The following is a 15,811-nucleotide window of genomic DNA, read 5'->3' as shown; positions in this document are numbered from 1 at the left end:
CTTTGTAAAGGGCCAGGTAGTAAATATTTTAGGCTTTGCAAGCCATAGGCTTTGTAATGCAGCTACTCCACCCTGCCATCCTAGCAGCCACAGGAAATAGTAAATGAATACATGTGGCAGTGTTTCAATAAAACTTTATTTACAGACACTGAAAACTGAATTTCATATACTTTTCATAAGTCACAAAATATTACTGTTTTGGTTTTTATTTAACCATTGAAAAATGCGAAAGGCCGGGTGTGGTGGCTCACACCTACATGCGTGATTACAATCTCAGCACTTTGGGAGGCCGAGGTGGGAGTATCACTTGAGCCTAGAAGTTTGAGACCAGCCTGGACAACATGGCAAGACCCATCTTGACAAAAAGAAAAAAGAAAAACATAAAAACCATTCTTAGCAGGCCATAAAAAACAGGTGGCATGACAGATTTAGCCTATGGGCAATAAATAGTTTGGCAACCCTGCTTTACTAAGGTAACCAAAATAGATTTGGGTGTCCTTTCCTGTTACTGGATGTCTTTTCCTGGTACTTGTTAAACAATTCTGTATGTTTACATCATGTTACTAAATTGCCTATGTTTTATTAGAACACTGTAGCTCACACAGGCAGAAACTTAGGTATACACACAGCTGTGTAAACTTAAAAGCCAATTAAGTAAGAAAGGTTAGGAAGTGCCCCTACAAATCCAAACCCTAGCTCAAGAGTTGCTTTTTCCTGATAGATTTCCTGAAATGCTGTGAGCCAGGCCCTCCCTGCCCTCTCCTCTCTCTGGTGTCTTAAAGCAAGGACTCTACCATTTATTTGATGCTCAGCCACCTCCCTTCCTTCTTTATTCCTTCATGCTTCACTCTTGTGTTTTGACTTGCCAATAGGCCTGTATCTTCGTGGCGTCTAGGCAGGTACCACATGTGAAACATTTGCATACTGTCCGCGTTGTGGATGACAGCAATGACCCTGAAGTCAGATAGATTTTGTTTAAATCCTGGTTTCACTAGTTACCAGCTCTATGGCCTTGGGCAAATGACTTGATCTCTCCCAATTTGGTTTCATCAGCTGTCAAACGGGGATAATAATAGTATCTAGCTCACAGGTTTCCTATGAGGTTTAAATCTAATGATGTATGTATGTAAAGATACTAGCTCTGTGCTTGGTACATAAGTCTTCAATGATGCTAACTAATTAAAATTAGCACAGAGCTAAAACCCCCATCAATTTATGTGCCTTCCTTATTAAAGTGAATTAGAGCAACACAGAAACATCACAATTGCAATTATTATTTTTTTTTTTGAGACGGAGTTTTGCTCTTGTTGCCTGGTCTCACAGTTGCAATTCTTCTAAGAATCATCCCACTGCCGGGCGCGGCGGCTCACGCCTGTAATCCCAGCACTTTGGGAGACTGAGGCGGGTGGATCACCTGAGGTCAGGAGGTTGAGACCAGCCTGACCAACATGCAGAAACCCCATCTCTCCTAAAAATACAAAACTAGCCGGGCATGGTGGCGCATGCCTGTAATCCCAGCTACTTGGGAGGCTGAGGCAGGAGAATCCCTTGAACCTAGGAGGCAGGGGTTGAAGTGAGCCAAGATTGTGCCATTACACTCCAGCCTGGGCAACAAGAGCAAAACTCTGTCTCAAAAAAAAAAAAAAAAAAAAAAAAAAAAAAAAAAAAAAAAAAAATCCCACTTAAGGAAACCATTTTCTTCTTAGAAATATGAAAATAAGAATTTGCTTTGTTTTTTGGATTTTTCTCCTCCAAGAACACCAGAAAATTCTATTCTAGGCAAACAGATCTTGTTGTCCTGACAACAGATTGCCAAGAAAATAAGTAAACAAAGCATCTGAATCTTATTTTTACAGAAAACTTGAACAGTACAAGTGAGGAGCTAGAAGCCAAGAGTGTAAAATTACCTCACCCCCCAGGACAGCACTGTAATCGCTTGCGGAGGCTTCATCCTTCCTTTCTGAACCGTGTGCCGCTCATGTTGCTCACTGGAATGTTCCACCTCCCAAACCTTGAACATCCAGATGCAGACAGCAGGATTCATCACACCAATGTACTGTGAAAGGAAAAGAAATCTGGGGACCTCAAACTCACTAAGCCAAAGGGAAAAGTCAAGCTGAGAATTGGGTCATGCAAACCTGCCTCCCATTTTGGTTCCTAAATAAGGTGACTACAAAGATGAAAAGCTACACGCCTCCATCACATTTTGCCCACAAGGAAATTCCTGGTGGCCCCCAAGATCCTTACCCTAAAGTAGTTCTGTTGAAGTTCTCCAAGGCAATGTAAGTGGATCGCTTATCTTCACAGGTGTGGCGGACATAGGCCAGAACGCAGTCATCCTACTCACCTGAGACAAATGTGTATCTGATTGCTTCCTCGGCCCTATCTTCTATGTTATCTTATATAAAAATTCAGACTCACCAAGCCAGGCAAAGGGATGAATATTTTTCCCCTACCCACTCTCACGTGAAAACTGTGTATTTCTCAATATCCCGCCATTTCCTCTTTAAATACTGAAGCCCTCAAAATCATCTTTGGAAAGAGGCATAGACCTGTCTCCTGGGCAGTTCCTTAACTTTGGCAAGTAAGCCTCCTAAAATGATTGAGACTTGCCTCGGTCATTTTCTTTTATTTATAGCACTTGTTGAATTTTTTTTTCCCATTCACCAGGACAGTAGAAAAATGCTGTTGCTAGCTAGGCGTGGTGGTGGTCACCGGTAATCCCAACTACTCAGGAGGCTGAGTCAGGAGAATCACTTGAACCCAGGAGGCGTCAGCTGCAGTGAGCTGAGATCGCGTCACTGCACTCCAGCCTGAGCGACAGAGCCGGACTCTGTCTCAAAAAAAAAAGAAAGAAAAATGCTGTGAGGCTGGGCACAGTGGCTCACGCCTGTAATCCCAGCACTTTGGGAGGCCAAGGCAGGGGGATCACTTGAGGTCAGGAGTCCGAGACCAGCCTGGCCAACATGGTGAAACCCTGTCTCTGCTGAAAAAAAAAAAAAAAAAAACCTCAAAAATTAGTCAGGTATGTTGGCGACTGCCTGTTATCCCAGCTACTCAGGAAGCTGAGGCACGAGAATCGCTTGGACCCAGGAGGAGGAGGTTGCAGTGAGCCAAGATCATGCCACTGCACTCCAGCCTGGGCAACAGAGCGAGACTCCATCTCAAAAAAAAGAAAAAGAAGGCTGGGCGCGGTGGCTCAAGCCTGTAATCCCAGCACTTTGGGAGTCCGAGACGGGCGGATCACGAGGTCAGGAGATCGAGACCATCCTGGCTAACACAGTGAAACCCCGTCTCTACTAAAAAATACAAAAAACTAGCCAGGCGAGGTGGCAGGCACCTGTAGTCCCAGCTACTTGGGAGGCTGAGGCAGGAGAATGGCGTAAACCCGGGAGGCGGTTGCAGTGAGCCGAGATTCGGCCACTGCACTCCAGCCTGGGTGACAGAGCAAGACTCTGTCTCAAAAAAAAAAAAAAAAAAAAAAAAAAAAAAAAAAAGAGGCCGGGCGCGGTGGCTCAAGCCTGTAATCCCAGCACTTTGGGAGTCCGAGACGGGCGGATCACGAGGTCAGGAGATCGAGACCATCCTGGCTAACATGGTGAAACCCCGTCTCTACTAAAAAATACAAAAAACTAGCCGGGCGAGGTGGCGGGCGCCTGTAGTCCCAGCTACTCGGGAGGCTGAGGCAGGAGAATGGCGTAAACCCAGGAGGCGGAGCTTGCAGTGAGCTGAGATCGGGCCACTGCACTCCAGCCTGGGCGGCAGAGCGAGACTCCGTCTCAAAAAAAAAAAAAAAAAGAAAAAAATGCCGTCAAATCAGGCTCAGTGGCGTACGCATGCAGTCCCAGCTACTTGGGAGGCTGAGGCGAGAGGATCACTTGAACCTCAGATTTCAAGGCCAGCCTGGGCAACACAGCAAAACTATCTCTAAAAAAGAAAAGAAAAATGCTGTCAAAAAGATCTTGAGAAGTTTCCCTTCAACAGGCAGTGAGATTACTAGTCCCAAACATAAACAACATCATAGAAGGAGAAGTGATGGGGGCACATATGAGGAAGCGCTTTGTCTCAGCATACATCTTCGAGGAAAAAAAAAAAATGGCTGGGCGTGGTGGCTCACACCTGTAATCCCAGCACTTTGGGAGGCCAAGGCAGGCGGATCACCTGAGGTCAGGAGTTCTAGACCAACCCTACCAACATGGAGAAACTCTGTCTCTAATAAAAATACAAAATTAGCTGGGCGTGTTGGCGCATGCCTGTAATCCCAGGCTGAGGCAGGAGAATCGCTTGAACCCGGGAGGCAGAGGTTGCAGTGAACCGAGATCATGCCGTTGCACTCCAGCCTAGGCAAAAAGAGCAAAACTCAGTCTCAAAAAAAAAAAGAAAAAGGAAAAAAAAAAAGCCAATATAACCACCCAAAAATATTAGGACAAAATTTAAAACACTTTGAACAAGTAGAAATATTCAGAGTATGGAGGTGAATACAAAGGCAGCCTGGTGCTGATGAGAGAAAGAGCCTAGGCTGTGGAGCCCGTCACACCTGGGGCTGAATCCTGATTCTGGTCCTCACCAAGGTGGGGGCTGGATCAGGCCCAACCTCCAGGGCCCGCTTTCCTGCCTGTAAAACAGGGATGATGTTTAGCTCACAAGCATTAGAGATGGTATGGGTGAAAGTACGTAGCAGCGTCTGGCCCATATTGGGCAGTACATAAATAACAACTAATATTATCATTTAGTGTTCAACAAACTGAAAAACAATGTTCACAAAAACAGGACAGCACTTTTCAAAATTCTAGGGGTAGGCCCAGCTCTGGAACCTATCAGCTATGTGGCCTTGAGCAAGTGACTTAACCCCCTTATGCCTCCATCCTGTCCTGTTCAATGGACTTCATGCTATTGCTAACTCTTGGAATTACTGTGAAGATTAAACGTGTTAATATAGCAAAGAACTTAAAACAGGGCACTTGGCTGCTGGCTAGAGTTTCCACCGTGCCACCAGGTCAGAACACCTTTTTCCTTCTCTCCCTTAGAGGATATATCCTGAAGATCTCGGGTATAGACCCAAATGCCTGCTGCTTAAAAAGCTTCAATTCCGGCCGGTTGCGGTGGCTCAAGCCTGTAATCCCAGCACTTTAGGAGGCCGAGATGGGTGGATCATGAGGTCAGGAGTTCGAGACCAGCCTGGCCAATATAGTGAAACCCTATCTCTACTAAAAATATAAAAATTAGCTGGGCAATGTGGCGGGTGCCTGTAGTCCCAGCTACTCGGGAGGCTGAGGCAGGAGAATCGCTTAAACCTGGGAGACAGAGGCTGCAGTAAGCCGAGATTGCGCCACTGCACTCTAGCCTGGGCAACAGGGCAAGACTCCATCTCAGGAAAAAAAAAAAAAAAAAGAAAGAGAAAGCTTCAATTCCCTCCTCATCTAACCCTTTCCCCATTTAACCAGATGATCAATTCTTACACCCTTAAACCACTGATCATCATATCATTATGAAATTATTGACTCTTTTTTCCCCCCACCAAATGCTCTATTAGGAGAAAAGCCAGTTAGCTGTCACCCTGACAGTTCTGAGTTTTGGGGTCACAAATGTCTCTATTTTTCATTCAATCCACTCTTCCATCAGGGAGGAGACAAGCCCCTCAGTCAACAAATCTAAGTCACAGATAGCAGGAGACCCCAGACCCCTTCTATTAGCTTTGGATCTAGGCCGTCTCCCTGCTAGCGTGAAGCTGAGAGTTATTCTGGGCAGGCTGGCTCATCAGCTGAGAGCAACTCTGGGCAGGCTGGCTTTTCAGGTGTGCAAACTGTGCAGGGCTGTGAGCTCAGAAGGGCCCTATATTGGTTTAAGGCTCTGCCATTGCCATTTTGAAATTATTTTATGTTTTTTTTTTTTTTTTTTTTTTTGAGACAGGGTCTCACTCTGTCATCCAGGCTGGAGTGCAGTGGCATGATCTGAGCTCACTGCAACCTCCGCCTCCTGGGTTCAAGCGATCCTCCTGCCTCAGCCTCCCAAGTAGCTGGGATTACAGGTGCCCGCCTCCATGCCTGGCTAATTTTTGTATTTTTAGTAGAGATGGGGTTTCACCATGTTGCACAGGCTGGTCTTGAGCCCCTGACCTCAGGAGATCTGCCCTCCTCGGCCTCCCAAAGTGCTGGGATTACAGGTGTGAGCCACTGCACCCAGCCTTTGAAATTCTTACTTTTTAATAGAGGCCTCACATTTTTAGTTTGCACTGGATTCCATGAGTTGCATCGCTGGTCCTGGTCAGGCGTGATGATGTCAAGCTTTTGTTGGTATCTGTGGGGTCACCTGAACAACCTGACCCCATTTCTTCAACCTTCTGCTGAGGCAGAGTAGCTAAGGCCACTTCTTAAATTGAAAGGCTCTGACTTTAAACACATTAATAAAAAATGACATCAGATGAAAAAATATGCTTGAAAGAATAAAAAGGAGGCTAGGTGCAGTGGCTCAAGCCTGTAATCCCAGCACTTTGGGAGGCCGAGACGGGCGGATCATGAGGTCAGGAGATCGAGAGCATCCTGGCTAATGCGGTGAAACCCCGACTCTACTAAAAAATACAAAAAAGTAGCCAGGTGAGGTGGTGGCGCCTGTAGTCCCAGCTACTCGGAGGCTGAGGCAGGAGAATGGCGTAAACCCGGAAGGCGGAGCTTACAGTGACCTGAGATCCAGCCACTGCACTCTCCAGCCTAGGCGACAGAGCGAGACTCTGTCTCAAAAAAAAAAAAAAAAAAAAAAAAAAAAAAAAAAAAAAAAAAAGAATAAAAAGGAACTGATAACAGTTAACTCCTAAGAGGAAGTAGTACTTTTTTTTTTTTTTCTTGAGATGGAGTTTAGCTCTTGTCACTCAGGCTGGAGTGCAATGGCACGATCTTGGCTCACTGCAAACTCTACCTCCTAGGTTCAAGTGATTCTCCTGCCTCAGCCTCCCGAGTAGTTGGGACTACAGGAGCCCGCCACCACGCCCGGCTAATTTTTTATTTGTAGTAGAGATGGGGTTTCACCATGTTGGATAGGCTGGTCTTGAACTCCTAACCTCAGGTGATTCACCCGTCTCGGCCTCCCAAAGTGCTGGGATTACAGGCGGAAGAATGACTTTTTACTACATAGCCTTTAATATTACTCAATGTTTACCATCTCTGTATATAACCTTTCAAATGAATTTAAGGAAAGATTTTCAATCAACATACCAATTAGTCTCTATCTATCCACCAAGTCTCTTGTTTCCAGAGCAGCTGTCTTTGGCCAGCAAATGTACTGTAATGGATACAACTGTTTTACAGTGCCTCAAAGACCCCTGAAGAGAAATTACTTCCCATCAGAAAAATTCTCTGATGGGAAATTTAACAGAGAAAGAGCCAATAACAGGAGCTGCAAAATTTAGTTGGTTCCCTGTTGCTTTATAACGACTATTTGGGGCGGGCATGGTGGCTCACGCCTGTAATTCCAGCACTCTGGGAGGCCGAGGCAGGTCAATCACCTGAGGTCAAGAGTTTGAGACCAACCTGGTCAACATGGTGAAACCCCATCTCCACTAAAAATACAAAAATTAGCCAGGTGTGGTGGTGCATGCCTGTAGGCCCAGCAACTCGGGAGGTTGAGGCAGGAGAATCACTTGAACCCAGATGGATGTTGCAGTGAACAAAGATCACGCCACTGCACTCCAGCCTGGGCAGCAGAGCAAGGCTCTGTCTAAAAAAAAAAAAAGAAACAGACTATTTGGATATAGCTGCTGCTTTGGACTTGAAACAATAGCATTTTTCTGTGAACACTCAAGGATAGGAAATTCATGAACAGAAAAAGCAATAACTGGCTCCTACTTACTTGCAGGGTTAAGAAATGTAAACTATAATACACTGTATATTTGGTGATAGCATCTCACACCTTTGAGCTTTGGATCCTTTCTTATTTTTATTTTTACTATTATTATTATTTTGAGACAGAGTCTTGCTCTGTCGCTAGGCTGGAGTGCAGTGGCGCAATCTTGGCCCACTGCAACCTCCACCTCCCGGGTTCAAGCAATTCTCCTGCCCTACCCTCCCGAGTAGCTGGGATTACAGGCACGCACCACTACACCCAGCCAATTTTTGATTTTTTTTTTTTTTAGTAGAGACGGGGTTTCACCACGTTGGCCAGGCTGGTCTCCATCTCCTGACCTCATGATCTGCCCACCTCGGCCTCTCAAAGTGCCGGGATTACAGGTGTGAGCCACCGCAGCTGGCCCCCTTAATTTATAATCACCTTACTCATGATGAATTCCTGGACTTAATTTATCATCATCCCTCATTTATAGAGTTAAATATAGAAAAAAAAAAAAGTGCCCATGCAGAATATATAAGAAAGCCAGCACCTACAAAGGGACTGAAAAATGCTTCTGGTCATTGGTCCAAAAACTATGAAAAAATCTTTTCCTTCTTAATCTCCAGTCAGGGGCCAACAAGTACTCATGAGCACCCACAGGAACCACAAGCCCTGGTTCAGTCCAACAAGGCAGGGAGGCCTCAGAAGAAAGTCCAAGCCTCATACACACCTGCACTGACCACCCTGGAGAGAACTACCAATTCCCAGAAGAGCTCTTGTCTGAGAATAGGTGCTAAATGAATTTATATAATGATGGAGTGCGTACAATTTCTAATCAAGATATTGGCAATTTTGCCCAGAAAGAACATAATCTGAGATGCCTGCACTAACTTGTTATATTTATTAACCCATTTATTAACAAGAAGTTGGTGTCCTTTGCTACCAAAAGGGAAGAAAAGGGGAATAAAACAAATACATAGTTACTAAGAAACCAAGTAAGACAAACTAATCAGAATGCAGTTTATTGACAAGATAGGTCACAAATACATCATTTATAAGGAGAGAGGGGACACGAACAAGTCCAAAATCTTATACTCTGCACAGCAGCCCAGCAGGGATGTCCTCTCTAGAGATGGTTTATCAAGGGTACGCCGTGAGAGGGCAGCTCCTGATGCAGCTGGCGGAAGAGCATCGCACACCGGTTCCTCTCCTGGGTCTTCCCCAGGGTGTGGTAGAGTCTGGCCTGGAAGTAAACGACGTCCCTAATTCGCTCTTTGCAGTCAACCTTTGCAAAATAGTTCTTGGCTTCATTGAGGTTCTCAATGGCGGCCTCCAGAGCTGATGGAAAGTGGGGAAAATAACACACACATTTAACTCAACACTTCACATATAGTTTTCAAAATTTGGTATTTAGTTTTATTTGTTCAACAAGTACCAGAAGATTCTTTTATATTCTCCTTTCTTTGAGAGAGAAAAAACAAACCACTAGGTAGGGTGAGGTTTTCAGAAATGTCTTTAAGACTGGGTGCGGTGACTCATGCCTGTAATCCCAGCACTTTGGGAGGCCGAGGCGGGTGGATCACCTGAGGTCAGGAGTTCGACAGCAGCATGGCCAACATGGTGAAACCTCGTCTCTACTAAAAATACAAAAATTAGCCAGGTGTGGTGGCGGACACCTGTAATCTCAGCTACTTGGAAGGCTGAGTCAGGAGAATCGCTTGAACCAGGAGGCAAATGTTGCGGTGAGCTGAGATCACGCCACTGTACTCCACCCTGGGTGACAAAGTGAGACTCCACCTCAAAAAAACAAAACAAAACAAAAAAAGCCAGGAACAGTGGCTCATGCCTATAATCCCAGCACTTTGGGAGGCTGAGGTGGGCGGATCACGAGGTCAGGAGTTTGAGATCAGCCTGACCAACATGGTGAAAGCCCTACTAAAAATACAAAAATTAGCCAGGCATGGTGGCGTGCGCCTGTATATACTTAGGAGGCTGAGGCAGGAGAATTGCTTGAACCTGGAAGGTAGAGGTTGCAGTGAGCCGAGATCGCGCCACTGCACTCCAGCCTGAGTGACAGAGCGAGACTTTGTCTCAAAAAAAAAAAAAGGCCAGGCCTGGTGGCTCACGCCGAGGCAGGTGGATCACGAGGTCAGGAAATCAAGACCATCCTGGCTAACACGGTGAAACCTTGTCTCTACTAAAAATACAAAAAAATTTAGCCGGGCATGGTGGCGGGCGCCTGTAGTCCTAGCTATTCAGGAGGCTGAGGGAGGAGAATGGTGTGAACCCAGGAGATGGAGCTTGCAGTGAGCTGAGATTGCACCACTGCACTCCAGCCTGGGCGACTGAGCAAGACTCCGTCTCAAAAAACAAAAACCAAAAACCAAAAAATGATCTTTAAGTCCTGACTTCTAGCCCAGTACCTGGCTCTATAGGGTTAAAATAACCATTCACTTGTCCTCAATCTTCCTGCCAATCATGCATGTGGAAGCACTTTAAATGCTGCATGAAATTTTAATATATATTTGTGAACACTCAGAACTTAAATGCTGTTCCAAATTTAATGTCTTTTCTTCTTCTGGGTCCTAAACTTTCAGTGCTTTCTGGAATAGCATTGCCCAACAGTCTTTGCACAGCTTCCTACCTTCTGCTTTCTTCGGCTGATCATAGGAAGCTGCTGAAGCCACCTGGCACTTGGCCACTAAGAACATGGCACGACCTTTGTCCAGGATAGCCCCGTCAGCCAAGATGGGCTCAATGGCCATATGGAGAAGACTTAAGGCCTGTTCTGGGATTCCGAGAATGAGCTGAAAAAGAAACATTACGGCACTGTACATACCCAAACCCACTGCCCTTCACCAGGAAAGGCTTCGTTTCTGGCAGTTCTCTCCTGAATGGCTATCTCTGGCTTATCTTTTACCTGACATATATACTACATTAAAACAGGCACCACACTCCTGGAAAACACAATATGTGACAATCCGATTTCTGACTATGACAAATACAGCAGGGAGTGGTTATTCACACTATGGAAAGGTTTCTGTCTTTACAAAAAGATCCAGCGTTAACATCCTTTAGCTTGGTAATTCTGAGGGGTTGAACTAGGTAACAATTCGGAAAATAGCTCAAAAGAATACAGCAAAAGAAACAAGAGATTCCAGTTGGTGTTAGTATGTTTAAAAAAAAAAAAAAAAACAGAGAATTCAAATGGTACACTAGAGCTGGGCACAGTGGCTCATGCCTATAATCCCAACACTTTGGGAGCATTAGGCAGGAAGGTCACTTGAGGCCAAGAGTTCAAGACCAGCCTGGGCAACATAGCAAGAATCTGTCTCAAAAAACAAATTTAAAACCATTAGCTGGGCATGGTTGCACATGCCTGTAGTCCCAGTTACTCAGGAGGCTGAGGCAGGAGAATCACTTGAGCCCAGGAGGTCAAGGTAGCAGTGAGCCACAATTGTGCTACCGCACTCCAGCCTGGGCAACAGAGCAAGACCTTGTCTCAAAATAAAATAAAACTAGAAAACATCTATTTAACACACCAGAAGGCAGTAATGGAGGAACTGAGGGACAAAAAAGATATGACATATAGAAAACAAGGCAGGTGCAGTGACTCATGTCTGTAATCCCAGCACTTTGGGCGGTGCAGGCGGGTAGATCACTTGAGGTCAGGGGTTCGAGACCAACCTGGCCAACATGGTGAAACCCTGCCTTTATTAAAATTACAAAAATTAGCTGGGCATAGTAGCACGTACCTGTAATCCCAGCTACTTGGGTGGCTGAGACAGGAGAATCACTTGAACCCAGGAGGTAATGGATATGGTGAGCAGAGATTGCACCACTGTACTCCAGCCTGGGTGACAGAGTAAGACTCCATCTCAAAAAAAAAAAGAAAATCAAATTAGAAGTAATGACATTAAATGTAAACAAATTACACTCGTTTTTTTGTGTAACTGAAAAAATGGCTGAAATTGTCAGAAAAAAATTTTTTAAGTATACACTATATGCTGTCTACAAGAGACTCACTTTAGATTAAAAGACACAAATAGTATTTTAAAAATTCGGCCGGGCGCGGTGGCTCACGCCTGTAATCCCAGCACTTTGGGAGGCCAAGGCGGGCGAATCACAAGGTCAGGAGATTGAGACCACGGTGAAACCCCGTCTTTATTAAAAATACAAAAAATTAGCAGGGCGTGGTGGCGGGCGCCTGTAGTCCCAGCTACTTGGGAGGCTGAGGCAGGAGAATGGCGTGAACCTGGGAGGCGGAGCTTGCAGTGAGCCGAGATTGCGTCACTGCACTCCAGCCTGGGCGACACAGCGAGACTCTGCCTCAAAAAAAAAAAAAAAAAAAATTAGTCAGGCATGATGGTGCTTTCCTGTAGTCCTAGCTACTTGGGAGACTGAGGTGGGAGGATCTCATCAGCCCAGGAGCTCAAGGTCACAGTGAGCTATGATTGCAGCACTGCACTCCAGCCTGGACGACTGAGTGGGACCCTGTCTCTACAAAAATAAAATAAAGACACAAATAAGCTGAAAGTAAAAGGGTAGAAAAATATTCCATGCAAACAATAACCAAAAGAAAGCTGGACTGCCTCTATGAGTATCACACAAAATAGAGTTTAAGTTAAAAACTGTTGCCTGTAATCCCAGCACTCTGGGAGGCCGAGGCAGGCGGATCACGAGGCAGGAGATCAAGACCATCCTGGCTAACACAGTGAAACCCCGTCTCTACTAAAAAATACAAAAGATTAGCTGGGCATGGTGGCGGGCGCCTGTAGTCCCAGCTACTCGGGAGGCTGAGGCAGGAGAATGGCGTGAACCCGAGAGGCGGAGCTTGCAGTGAGCTGAGATCCGGCCACTGCACTCCAGCCCGGGTGACAGAACGAGACTCCGTCTCAAAAAACAAAAAAAAAAATTGTTACAAGAGACAAGGAAAAAGGAGGACATTATATACTCATGAAACAGTCGATTCATCAAGATACAACAATTATAAACAAACCAAACAACAGTGCTCCAAAACATATGAAACAAAAACTGACAGAATTGAAGGGAGAAAGACAATTCAACAATAATAGGCCAGGCACAGTATCTCACGTCTGTAATCCCTGTACTTCGGGAAGCTTAGGCAGGTGGATCTCTTGATACCAGGAGTTTGAGACCAACCTGGGTAACATGGCAAAAACCCATCTCTACAAAAATACAGAAAATTAGCTGGCTATGGTAGGGCACACCTGTAATCCCAGATGCTCAGGAGAGTGAGGCGGGAGGGTCACTGGAGCTCTGGCAGTTGAGGGTGCAGTGAGCCATGATTGTGCCACGGCATTCTAGCCTGGGCAACAGAGTGAGACTCTGTCTCAAACAAAATAAAACAAAACAAAAACCAAAATAATAGTTGGGGAGCTCAATATCCCACCTTTTAATCACCGATAGAAAAATTAGAAGATCAGCAAGGAAAGAGAAGACTTGAATGACACTACAAATGAATTGGCCCTAACACAGATATATAAAGCATGCCACCCAATGATACATCAGAATACAAGTTATTCTCAAGTGCATAAGGAATATTTTCCAGGATAGACTGTGTTGGGCCACAAAATAACACTCAATAAATTTAAGAAGAATGAAATCATACAAAGAATCTTCTCTGACCACATGAAATCAAAATTCAGTAACAGAAGGAAATTAGAAAATTCACAAATATGTGGAAATTAACATACCCTTAAATAACCAATGTGTCAAACAATAAATCACAAGGGAAATTAGAAAGTGCAATGAGATGTATAAAGATACCACAGACTCTGGCTGGGCGCGGTGGCTCACGCCTGTAATCTCAGCACCCTGGAAGCCGAGGCAGGTGGATCACCTGAGGGCAGGACATCGAGATCAGCCTGGCCAACATGATGAAACCCCATCTCTACTAAAAATGCAAAAATTACCCGGGTAGCCAGGCACAGCGGCTCAACACCTGTAATCCCAGCACTGGGAGGCCAAGGCAGGTGGATCATGAGGTCAGGAAATTGAGACCATCCTGGTTAACACGATGAAACCCCATCTCTACTAAAAATACAAAAAAAAAAAAAAAAAAAACTAGCCAGGTGTGGTAGCATATGCCTATAGTTCCAGCTACTAGAGAGGCTGAGGCAGAAGAATCGCATGAACCCAGGAGGCGGAGGATGCAGTGAGCTGACATGGCACCACTGCACTCCAGCCTGGGCGACACAGACAGACTCCGTCTCAAAAAAAAGAAAAAATTACCTGAGTATGGTGGCACATGTCTGTAATCCCAGCTACTTGGGAGGCTGAGGCAGAAGAATCGCTTGAACTCAGGAGGCAGAGGTTGCAGTGAGCCACTGCACTCCAGCCTGGGTGACAGAGCAAGCCTCTGTCTCAAAAAAAAAAAAAAAAAAAATACACAGACTCCAATTTATGAAATTTGTGGGATAAAGTAAAAACTTATGAAATATAGTTATCAAGGAAATGTATAACTGTAAAGGCCTATATTACAAAAGAAGGAAAATCTCAAATCAATAAGCAAATCTTCCACCTTAAGAAACTAGAAAAAGAGGCCAGGCGCGGTGGCTCACGCCTGTAATCCCAGCATGTTGGGGGCCAAGGCGGGTGAATCACCTAAGGTTAGGAGTTCAAGGCCAGCCTGGCCAACATGGAGAAACCCCGTCTCTATTAAAATTACAAAAATTACCCGGGCATAGTGTCATGCACCTGTGATCCCAGCTACTCGGGAGGCTGAGGTAGGAGAATTGCTTGAACCTGGGAGGCAGAGGTTGCCGTGAGCCAAGATTGCACCATTGCACTCCAGCCTGGGTGACAAGAGCTAAATTCCATCTCAAAAAAAAAAAAAAAAAAAAAGAAAGAAAGAAAGAAAGAAACTGGAAAACGAAAAGCAAGCAAACTAGACTTAAAGCTAACTAACAGAACCAAAGAAAAAATAAGGATTAAAGTGGAGGCAAACAAAATAGAGACTAAGAGAATAACAGAGAGAATCAATAAAACTAAAAGTAAGTTCTTTGAAGAGATCAACAAAATTGACAAATTGTTAGACTGACCAAGAAAAAAAAGAGAGAAGACTCAAATGACTGAAGTCAGGGACAACAGTGCGGACTTTACTAACAACCTTACAAAAGTCAAATGGATTATACAAGAATACCATGAACAATTCTATGCAAGAAATCAGATAAACTACATAAAATGAACAAATTCCTAGAAAGACCAAACTACTAAAATAGACTCAAGAAGAAACAGGAAATCTGAATAGACCTATAACAACTAAAGAGACTGAATTAGTAACCAAAAAAACTTCCAACAAAGAAAAACCCAGGGCCAGACTGCTTCACTGGTGAATTTTACCAGACTTTCAAAGAATTAACACCAATCCTCAAATTCTTCCCAAAAAAAGGAGAGGAGAGAATATTTTCTTACCCATTTTGTGGGGCCACTATTACCCTAATACTAAAGCCAAAGGAAGATATCACAAGAAAACTACAGATCAATCAACATCCCTTATGAATACAGATGCAAAAATTATCAACAAAATACTTGCAAACCAAATCCAACAGCATGTTAAAAGGATCATACACTTTGACCATGTGAAATTTATTCCAGGAATGCAAGGTAATTCAATACACAAATATAACATATAAATAAAGTGAAAGAAAAAATCGGGCTGGGCACTGTGGCTCACACCTGCAGTCTCAGCACCTTGGGAGGCAGAGGCGGGTGGATCATGAGGCCAGGAGTTCAAGACCAGCCTGGCCAACATGGCAAAACTCTGTCTCTACTAAAATACAAAAATTAGCCAGGCGTGGTGGTGCACACCTGTGATCCCAGCTACTTGGGAGGCTAAGGCACAAGAATCGTTTGAACCTGGGAGACAGAAGTTGCAGTGAACCAAGACTGCACCACTGCACTCCAGCCTGGGCAACAGAGAGACACCCTGTCTCAAAAACAAACACAAAAAAATAAAAACCCGTATGAT

The 15,811-nt window shown here is 44.7% G+C and overlaps 1 protein-coding gene across 6 annotated transcripts in view; it reads right to left on the bottom strand.

Annotated features, from left to right (window-relative positions):
• Window positions 1–8,824: 8,824 nt before the first annotated feature.
• ANAPC5 (anaphase promoting complex subunit 5) overlaps window positions 8,825–15,811 on the bottom strand; it is a 46,351-nt gene continuing 39,364 nt past the window's right edge. For all 6 annotated transcript variants that reach the window (XM_010368324.1, XM_010368326.2, XM_030939008.1 and 3 more), the window contains 2 exons: window positions 10,463–10,625; window positions 8,825–9,156 (listed from right to left, as the gene is read on the bottom strand). In XM_010368324.1, coding sequence (XP_010366626.1) covers window positions 8,945–9,156; window positions 10,463–10,625 — 375 coding nt within the window. In that variant the 3' untranslated portion in view covers window positions 8,825–8,944. The remainder of the gene's footprint in view (window positions 9,157–10,462; window positions 10,626–15,811) is intronic.

Source organism: Rhinopithecus roxellana, chromosome 10 (assembly GCF_007565055.1).
Source record: "Rhinopithecus roxellana isolate Shanxi Qingling chromosome 10, ASM756505v1, whole genome shotgun sequence".
In the NCBI taxonomy this organism is placed as follows: domain Eukaryota; kingdom Metazoa; phylum Chordata; class Mammalia; order Primates; family Cercopithecidae; genus Rhinopithecus; species Rhinopithecus roxellana.
Note: the sequence above shows the minus strand (reverse complement) of the source record. Positions and strands in the feature narration are given on the sequence as shown.